The sequence below is a fragment of the Lactuca virosa genome, chromosome 2, assembly GCF_052849685.1.
Source record: "Lactuca virosa cultivar CGN04683 chromosome 2, Lactuca_virosa_CGN04683_v6, whole genome shotgun sequence".
NCBI classification, from domain to species: Eukaryota; Viridiplantae; Streptophyta; class Magnoliopsida; order Asterales; family Asteraceae; genus Lactuca; species Lactuca virosa.
Window position 1 is genome coordinate 47,638,589 of NC_136427.1, and position 10,785 is coordinate 47,649,373.

Consider the following 10,785-nt stretch of genomic DNA (forward strand, 5'->3'; position numbering starts at 1 on the left):
GGTTTAAAAGCATTTTTATTAAAATTATATGAAAATCTAAGAAAAGGTTAAAAAAAAGTATAAACAAAGTTTAAAATATTGTATTAAAAAAACTATAGGAAAAAAATATTTTTAAAAAATTTTAAAAAATATCAAGAAGTCTATCAAAAATACTGTATGAAATTTATAAAAATAAATAATAAATGTAAAAAATAATTACCAGACAAATTATTTTCCCTTTTATATTATATAAAACATTTTTGTAATATGTCAACTTAAAAACCACGATACACTGGATCACGATTCACGATCACCCGTAGGTTTGATTTGTCAAAAAACATATCCAAAAATTGCACAAAGCCTTTTTAAAAATGGGCTGAATAGGCCCATGATAAACGTTTTCTATATGGTAGATAAGGAAAAGGTCGAAAGAATCCTAACGAACGAAGTATATGTTTCAACAAAAAAGCGTTAAAATAAAATAAAAATAAATAGATTCTAGATGAAATCTTTTCGGGAGTTGGGCAGCTGACGTCAATTCGAGTTTCCTTCCACCTTCCTTCAAATCTTTCCCACACCCACAAATACCCACATCACAAGACATGCATTCATCACCGATTTCTGTTTAGAGCAAGATTTTGAATTGTTTTCTCTCATGATCATGAAGCAAGCAGAAGATAGACATCTAGACGACGACGGCGGCGCCAATAACGGCGGTGATCCTGCTGCTGGACTGTCCTACCATCCTCCGATCAATTTCGCCACCGTCGAAGATCGAATTTATAGATCTGGGTTTCCTCAGCCTAGTGATTTCCCGTTTCTTGATACATTGCAGCTTCGATCTGTCATGTGAGTCCCCAATTATTCTTTCTTCTTGTTAATAATCGATCCCATTGATGATCAATTTGATGTCCTCTTGCAGATACTTGTGCACCGAATCATACCCTAAAGAGAATTTGGAATTTCTTCATTCCCGCAATATTCGCCTCTTTCAGTTTGGAATTGATGGCACCAAGGTTATTCTTCTAACATTCTCTTTCTCTTAGGCTGCAATGGATATTGGGATCCCTTGATTTTGATGCCAGTTGTGTTAAATTTCAGAGAATTTGAATCATATATGAAATAAAATTTGGGGATAAAAGGTGAATGATTCTGAATGTTTGAATTTAACACGAATACGCAATTCCTTTTCACGAAACAAAAGGGGGTCAATATTCTAAGAATTTGAGTTCGAATCATCATGAATTTGTACTTCATTATGTTTTCTGTCATTCGAATGATTGTAACACTGTATATTTCTTGAATGATTTATACATGCAGGATGCGAACATTCCCAAAAGTATCATCACGGAAGCCCTCAAAGTTTTAATTGGTAAATTTTCATGAACATTAGAACATTAACGTTTTACCATGATTGTTTGATTTATCATTTATTCCCCCTTTTTTTTCTACATCTTTTACTAAATCCTCGTGTTCATTTGCAGACGTGAGAAACCATCCCATTTTGATCCATTGCAAACGAGGAAAAGTATGTCATAAATCCTCTCTTTCTCTATATACACGCATATATATAGTTTATGCTAGGTTAAAAGCAATAAATAGCAATGTACTTTTTTGTATTTTTTTTTATTATAGCATTCTACTTTCATTTTGAAAAATCTACCTACTTATAAAACTATAATTAAAATCTAATAATCTGGCTGATTTTTTCATGTATAATGTCTTAATAAGAAAAATATTTAAATTACTATGCTATAATTGGATGGATTCTTGAAATAAAATGTTTTAATAAAAAAAAAGTGGAAGTAGGATGCTATAATACCTAAATAAATGAAAAGTACGGGTGAGAATCGATAATTGAGATCTAGATGGGACTGGACTCCAGTCCCATCTATCAGTATTTTGTCTGTCTCGTTAGAATAGCCCTGCAAAGTTTGTCCAGTCCCATCTATCCAGTACTTTGTTTGTCTTGTCATGGGACATGTGGCTTAAGTTTTTGTTATTTGTAACATTTTCTTTCAATATGTTTATATATTTATTTCCTAACTTTTTTTCTTACATTTATGTGTCAATTTTAGCATCGAACGGGTTGTCTTGTTGGGTGCCTACGAAAGCTACAAAATTGGTGCTTATCTTCAATTTTTGAAGAATACAAGATTTATGCGGGTGAAAAATCACGAGATGCGGATTTAAAATTTTTAGAAACATATGACGTGTCATACCTAAGACAATGTCTTCATAGCATCATATATCAATATCACGGATACGGGTCTAAAAAGAGGCGTTTGCTTTACAAAGAAGATGTTCAACACAAGGCACGGATAAGTTCGGTTTAGGTTTACTATTCGTGCATTAATTCCTTTTTAGGACTTTGTTTTAGTGTTAGTTTGAAGATATATACTTTCATGAACGTGTTTTTTTAGTTGGTTTTATCGAGAGAATTCATATAGTGTTCTTGAAGGTGTTTACGAGTCCCGTTTTTAGTTTTGGGAAAGGAAATATATGTGTATATGTGTAATTCGGGAAGATTAAAAGGACAAATTGCAAGAAATAGCAACGAATTATGAGTTTTCTAGGAGGAGATTTTTTGTAAATCATAATATTGAAATTGCAGTGTTTACCCATTATATGAAATGGTACTTGGTGAACACGTTGTTGGTAAATGATTTTATTAATTTGTTGTTGATGTGTCATATGTTGTTATTGAGGTTTTTGTTATTCATATAAATATTTATTTATTCCTAACGTGTATCCGAAGTATTTATGATTTGAAAATCAAAACAAATCTTATCTAAAAGTCTTATACTAAATCCTAGATCTAAAATTCTTGAACAAAATCACTTAAATTCTAGATCAATGTTAAAAACGGGTATAATTATCTTTACAAAATACTACAAAAATCAATTAAAGTAAAAAAAAATTATGAATATAAAGTTCAAGTCGGTTACTTTTACATAGCATCTTTTTAAAATAATATATTTTATTAAAAAAAAACATTCGTTGTTTATTTATGATGTTGATCTAAAAGATAGTTTTAAGGAGTAGCAAGTCAAAGAATGATCTACTAGTATTCGTATGTAATTCCCACCATATACATACATACATGAACTATTTCTAAAGTAATTTTGCAAGCAGAACAATTTTTAAGCCATTGTTGCGTACTTGCATTGGACAAACGTTGCAGGGTTTTGGATCAAAAGTTAACTTCAATTGGGTTAATAAATAATAATTTGAATGGGTAATTAACTTTGTTTTGTGTAGATATTTAGCAAATTATTTATTTGTACATGTTTGATTATTGAATTTGTTTTATATGTTGAAAAAGGTAATATTACCTATCACAACATGCAATATAGCAAAACAATATATATAAAAAAAAGTTATTGGGTAAATGTGAAAAAAAAATTGTTATCTTTTGAAATCATTAACCGATAAAGTTCAAATAAAGTAAACTCGATGTTCTACAATTTGCATGCGAGCATCTTCAATGGGAAATCTCCTTTTTGCAGGGAGGAGATGGCATGCACTTGTATCATGTAAAGTGGTGTGATACTTATTTCTACAATAAAAATGTATTTTTTTTAGATATTATCTATATTTTTCAAATTTATTTTGTTAGGGATCTAATTATTATTTTTTTTTGCAAAAACTATATATAGTAGATTTGTTGATATTTAAATCATATAGATCCTTCGAGTTACTCTAGAGTTATCATTATAATATTTAATTTAATAACAATTGTGAGATTTATGTATAACATGTGTTAATTTAAAAAAAAAGTTAGATATAAAATTCTAAATATTTGATAACTTTAAATTTATAGGAAATTAAAAAAAATAATAAACTATTAAAATTGAAATGTTTTTTTTTATTTTAAATTTAAAAAAAAAAATAGTTTAAATAAATAAACAAAGAAAATTAATAAGCTTTAATTTGGGAATTTTGAAATTATAAGGTAAATCCATTAATTAAATTGATATCTATTTATTACTACATTTATTGTAATTATTAAATTAAAATATTATGTGGAATTTAATAAAATAAAAAATCCATAAAATGACATATGGAAAAAAATTAATTCAAAATAACCAAAAAATGACATTTGACAAATTGAATGAGAATGTGACATGCGGCAAAAAACATTCATTTATTAAAGTAGATTTTTTAGAGAACAAAATTTCCCATTTAAAAATACTTATGTTTATTATATATATTATTCAGTGTACTATCAAAAGAAAATAAAACCACAAAATAAACTTGTTTTTAGTTATAGACAAAACTACAAAAATAGTCCATGTGATACGTATTTTTTCTGAATTTTGGTCTAAATCCTGACTTTTTTGGATTGGTGGTCCTTTTGAGCTAGTTTGTTTGTGGTTTTGATCACTCGACAAACTAAAAAGACTAAAATGCCCTTCTGATACATTTTTTTTATGTTTTTCCTTATTTAATTTAAAGTTTATTAATAAAAATTAACCCCCCCCCTTTCTCTCTCTCACACACACACATTGAAACTAAAATACACACACACACACACTTAGGTGTTGTTTGTTTTTTCTGAGACAAAATATCTGCAGTCTACGAACCACATCCGTAGACCTCTGCAGTAGAAGATGTGGACCAAACATCTGCAGTCTGAAAAAAGAAAATTGTTTGTTTTTTTAACATCTGCGGGCTACTAAAATAAACTGAAATCTAAATAAACTGATTTTTTTACACTTCAAAGTGTTTTTTTAATATTTTTATGACTTTGTTATAAATAATTAACAAATCTATATCAACTTTTATGTATTATTGTATAAAAAATAAAAATAAAAATGGTATGAATTAACGTATATATTTGATAAAAGCCAACAACTTTGGTTGCAAAGTTATAACTAAACATTATAATTAAGGATCAAAGAATTTGATATATAAATGGATGAAAATAAACTTCGATTTTTTCAATTAAATCCATTAAAAACGTAGCATAAATATTTTCTCGAGAAATTGACGATAGCGTATTAAATAATGTTTTACAAAATTTAGCAAAAAAATATAAGAATATATTATGATTTTTTTCGTATTTATATAAACAAATTCAACGACTATTATTGTAATAAATCTTTATTTATAAATTTGTCAAAAATATCATGTTTGTATCGTCGAACGATTTTTTTTTTAGTTTTGTAATTTTTTTTTTCAAATTGTTTATCATTAATAAAGTTGGAATAAATATAAATTAAAAAAAAACTTAAAAAAACTATAGATATATGTGTTTTTTTAGGCTAGAAGATGTCTGAAGATGTTAAAAGACTCTGGTCCATATCTGCGCCAAGAAGAGGGCGCACAGACATTTTTAGGTCTGCAGTCTTCAAAAAAACAAACAGTCTGCGAAGGCTAATGTCTGTGCGGCGCAGACAGAAGAGGCCACGCAGATCTGCAGACATAAAACAAACACCACCTTAAACACCTATTTCTTTACCCATGTTCATCATCATCCTCGTTTACCCATCACTATGAATCAAAGGGTAAGTTTACCCATTCTCCCTATTCTATTGAAACCTGTCAATCGATGGGAACCATTTTCAACACAACTAAATTTAAGATTGGATCGAGAACCCATTCAACAAAGAACATCATTCGTTTAAGACACATTTATTCACTGATTCAATCTCATTGAAACAACATAAATCAACCAACACAAACCGAAAAATATTTTCATTAGTTGACCATCAATAATGAAGCAACAATCACAATCGAAAATGACTATGTTCAATCATCATTCAACAAACATATTCCAAACAACATCAGTTTAGAATTTCAGATCAAACAGGATAAATGCTAGAAAGTAAATAACTCGAGAGATGAAAAAATAATACCCTAAAATCATCAGCGGATTTGTTCTATGGTAGAGCTGCTAACACCAACAGATTTGTTCTATCGTATATGAATCCCGATATTTGGAACATCGAGCAACAAGGTTCACGTCGGTTGCAACGAAAATCCTGATTTTCGAGCTACAATGGGGTTTTTTGGGTGATGGATCAAAACTCATTCTCGTTCCACCAATATCATTCTCCTTATGACTATCCCCTAAAAATATTGACGATTAATCCACAAACTCTACCACCGAAAATCAAAAACACAAACTCATGGATCAAAACCCATTCAGTGGTGGTTTATAAGAGATAAAGATTGAGAAATATTGACGCCCTTTCTAAACTGTTTGAGAGCGTGTACATCTTCCCAATGCATGATGGAGAAGCCATGAAAACAAAGCTCGATGAAAACGATGATAAGGAGGAAGGAATATGAAAGATAACCCATTTGAGAGAGCAAATTAAGAAAAAGGGGATTGATTATGAAATACTGAAAATGAATATTTAGGGGAGAGAGAGAGAGAGAGAGAGAGAGAGAGCACTCTTATTTTTTAATTATAAGAATAAATTAAAAATGTTAAATTAAAAAAAATAAAAAATAAATACATCAATGATATTTTAGTCTTTTCAGTTTTTCGAGAAACCAAAACCACAAACAAACTAGCTCAAAAGAACAATCAATTCAAAAAAAAAGTCAATGTTTGGACATAAACTAAAAAAAAAGTTACCACGGGGATCATTTTAGCAGTTTTGTCTAAATTATATATGTGACAACTTTTTTTTTCTTTTTTATTGTTATTCAATTTAACATTGAAATTAGTTATAAATGAATAAATTATATAATGTTATGTTCACAATTAGCCAACAATATTTTTTTACATGATTGACCATTAAACTTGTGCTACATATTAAATAATGAAACGTTAAAAAAACATTATTAGACTAAATGTGATAAAAAAAACAATGTTCTTTACCTATTTAAAAGTCATTAACCCATTTCAATTAGCATATACAAATTTCTTTGGTACGATCAGGAACATCCAAAAGGTCTAAAAATGCACTATGCATTATGGTTGTTAAGATCCAAATCTCGATCTTAAGATTCTTACGATTTTAAGATACTACAAACTAAAAACGATTATGGTCTCAACAGGATCTATATGAAGCAAGATCTATAGTGAGATCTTAGGATCCTAACTAGGATCTTAAGATCTTAACACGATCTAATTTCACCTCTGTAGTGTTATTATATAGTTGAACTAGAAAAATTCGTCTATTTAACTTGAAATCAAGCATCACAAGTTGCAAAAAGCTTCACATAAAATCATAACTTCATCAATTCATCATGAATTAGGCAGGTTCCACTCCTAATATTCCATTTGTGATCTTAAACTTTTAGTTGTACAGCATAATGATCTTGTTTCTTTTAGAAAATGATATGTTTTCTTTTTAATTTTTATGGTTTGGAGCAACAAAAATTACAGGTCATGTTTAAAAAGTTAAAATTGGCAACATATCGACATTTTAAATGACATAAACTAATAATATATACAGCACACCCAAGATCTTACGAGCAAATTTGAATATCGGTTCATTTTGGTAGGATCTTCTAATCTCCGATCTGGTGTTATGATCACGATCTTGTAACACATTAAACGACTTTAAGTAAGATTCCGATCTTGAAAACCTTGCTATGCCCATTAAATTTTATATTTAAAAGTTTTACAAAAATGATACCCGAAATAAAATCTGTGGGGATGGTGGGTTTTGTTTCCGGCACATGGTTTTGTTGAATGGGATGGTCATTTTCTATTCCTAGTGGGTGCAATATACTGGATTGGTGGTTTTGAATTATTAAATATATATTTAGTTATTTTAGTGTTAATTATGTAAAGTATTCTAAATATATTAGGATTTTTGTATTAAATCTTCATTTAATATTGGCATGCTTATGCTTTTAGTAGGCAGAGCAGAAGAAACTAATCGATCGAGAGAATTTCCACCTGATGGCAGAATCTTTTCAGAAAATGCCTTATATTTTTATTTTATTTTTCGATTTAACCAATTTAATACCGAAAAATATTATGTTTATCGCTGAAAAAAAAAATTAAAGTTTCATCTAAAAAACAATAACATATAAAATCTTCTGTATAATTAACTCGTTATCTCATTGATAAACATATAAAGTGATTATATTTTGGGTTTGCTATTAAAAAAATATATCGGTTAACTTCTTTACCTCTTTGGTATATAAAAAAAATATTGAATCATTTTTAGAGTAAAATAGAGATTTGATCATTGTGTTTTACTCAAATTCTACGTATGAATCTTTGAATTTTTTCGGGAGTCAGCTTAATTTTGTGAAGACTTTTTTTTTTAAGAAATGTGATTTTGGTCCACGTGGTTTGCTGTTTTTTTAATAGATACATCCAAAACAATTTATTTTGTTTATTTATTATTAATTTTTGATATAAATTTGGTCCCTATAAAATTTGAAATAACTTTTAGGCAAAATTACAAAAATATCTTTATGGTTATCAAAATTATAAGGTTTTGGTCCAAAAAAATTTGATGGTGTATCAGTGGTCTAATTTCTAATTTTGGATACCTTATGCAATTTTGGTCCCGATAGTTGGTATTTTCGTATGGTTTTGGTCCATACCCAACCTAAAATGACAAATATACCCTTAAAATAGTTTTTTCTATTTCTTTTAATTGAATTCTTATTATTTTAATTAGAAAACCAAAAAATCATTTTCTATTTCTTTTAAATTGAATTCTTGTTATTTTAATTAGACAAAATTGCAAATTTGGTCCATGTTATTTGCATTTTTTCTGCGGTTTATTCCAAACTTCGATTTTTTTGGAATGATGGTCATTTTGAGCTAGTTTTGTTGCCTATTTGGTCCCTTCGAAACTTGAAATGACTATAATACCCTTAATGTATTTATTTTCTATTTTTTTAAATTTAATACTTATTTATTTATTTCTAATAATTAAAAAATAAAAGTCTCCCTCTCTCTCTCTCTGCCTGTCATTATTCATCTTCTCTTATTTCTATCTCTTTTTGAAATACACACACAAATACACATTGTAACGTCCCAAAATTTATAAGGTAAAAATTTCATTTTTAATTCAAACATAAACACCATTTATATTTTTCAATCATTCAAAAGTATATCAGAGTAGAAATAGTTATCAGAGTACAATCCCAAAGTCAAAAGTTGCGGAAACATGGGTGGATGTGTTGCCATCACGCCAGACTATTCTGCTTCGAACCGGAAGTACTTGAAACCATAAACATAAACTGTAAGCACAAAGCTTAGTGAGTTCCCCAAAATACCGCATACCATATATATACATCAGTTCAAGGCTGTACCGGGTCTATTTCACCCCGAGTCTGTTTCAACTCATATGTCAGCATAAGGCTGTACCGGGTCTATTTCGCCTCCGGGTCTATTTCACCCCCGAGTCTATTTCAACTCATATGTCAGCACAAGGCCATACTGGGTCTATTTCAACCCACATACATATAGCAAATGGGAACACATACATACAAACATACAACATGAGTCACAAAGACTACAAGCACATACAATCCCTATTGTCCTATAGTATAGTGAGCAAACTCACCTCTCAGTCTGAAAGATCGCTGAACACGACACTGCTTTGAATATCAGTGTAACGCCCGTTTATTTATTAGTTAAATAAATAAATTAATGGACGAATAGTAGCCCTAAAATAAATAATTATATTTCAAAGGTTGATCTTGAGGAGCTAATTGTCACACTTTAAGAGATTGGGGGTTAAAAGTGTACGTCCCAGACTAGTTTTGTAAGTATTTAAGAAGGCAGGGGCTAAATGGTAATTATTGGGACTTTATTTGAAAAGATCTTGAAGGGAGGGGGGCTGTTTGGTAAGTATTATACTCAATTTGTAAAGGATTTTATAGCTGAGGGTTAGAAAGGTAAATTGGGGATTTGTTTTGAAAGAAAAGGAGGGCGGAGGGGCCTATCTAGCCATTATGGCAAACTTATGTATGGAGGCGGGTATTTAAGGGTTCAAACCCTAACCCTAGCGCAAGAACTACAACCGCCATCTCCTCTTTCATTCTGGTAGCCGCTGCTACCATTGGAGCCTCCTCAGCCACCATTTGCGTCACCAAGCCCGACAGCCCGGTCCCGCCTACTGCCTCGTCGACAAACGCCATCATCCCGTCACCTGTTGCCGCCTGTAGATCCGTGAACGATCGGAAGTAGACAACCGGAGCCGCTGCTATCCTTCCTCCGCCATCGCGATGCCACCATGACTTTTTCCCGAGCAGCGAAGGCCGCCAGCGACCTCAGCGCTGCCACCGCCGTTTCCTTACCCACCGAAGATGGAGCACCCTCCGTTGCTGCCCTTGTCGGAGTTGTGAAGCTACCGTGATCTTCTTCTGCCGGCGTGGGTGTAGCGCCTTGCACCAGACGACATGATGGGCGGGGTTAAGGTGTTGCTAGGCAGTGGATCATCAGCGACTGCCACCACCACCGTGAGGTGGTGGCTGTCAAAGCAATGTCGACGTTTCTGCCGCCTCCGACCACCGTAGGTGGGAGTTTTGGATCCATTTCTCGAGAATAGAAGAGTATTTTTTATTAGTGTGTGTTGTGTGTGTGTGCCATGCTTGGTCGGAAAAGTGAGAAGAAGGGTCACCACCACCGTGAGGTGGTGGCTGCCGCCACGAGCCACCGCCGGCCACCACAGTGTGGCTGTGTGTGTGTGATTAGTTTAGTGTGTGTGTGTGTGGTTAATTGAGTTAGCTTTGTAAAATGTAATTTGAATTTGGAATAATGAAAATGAACCAAACCACCACCGTGAGGTGGTGGCCGCCGCCGTGAGCCGCCTTGACCACCATTACCTGAGGTGGTAGTGGGTGGTGCCCCACTAGCAAACCCTAATTGACCTA

At 31.5% G+C, this 10,785-nt stretch overlaps 1 protein-coding gene across 1 annotated transcript; it reads left to right on the forward strand.

Moving 5' to 3' along the window:
• The first annotated feature begins 464 nt into the window (after positions 1-464).
• On the forward strand, positions 465-2,627 carry LOC145159096 (inositol diphosphatase DSP3-like). Its single transcript, XM_079077993.1, has 5 exons — positions 465-828; positions 902-995; positions 1,300-1,351; positions 1,464-1,507; positions 2,058-2,627. The coding sequence occupies exons 1-5, from the start codon at positions 635-637 to the stop codon at positions 2,313-2,315; spliced, it is 642 nt and encodes a 213-aa protein (XP_078934119.1). The 5' UTR covers positions 465-634; the 3' UTR covers positions 2,316-2,627.
• Positions 2,628-10,785: the final 8,158 nt, after the last annotated feature.

Coding starts and splice junctions, on each gene's coding strand:
- LOC145159096 (XM_079077993.1), top strand. CDS start 635: ATGATCATGAAGCAAGCAGAAGATAGACATCTAGACGACGACGGCGGC. Junction 996..1,299: donor TTGGAATTGATGGCACCAAG/GTTATTCTTCTA, acceptor TTATACATGCAG/GATGCGAACATTCCCAAAAG. Junction 1,508..2,057: donor TCCATTGCAAACGAGGAAAA/GTATGTCATAAA, acceptor TGTCAATTTTAG/CATCGAACGGGTTGTCTTGT.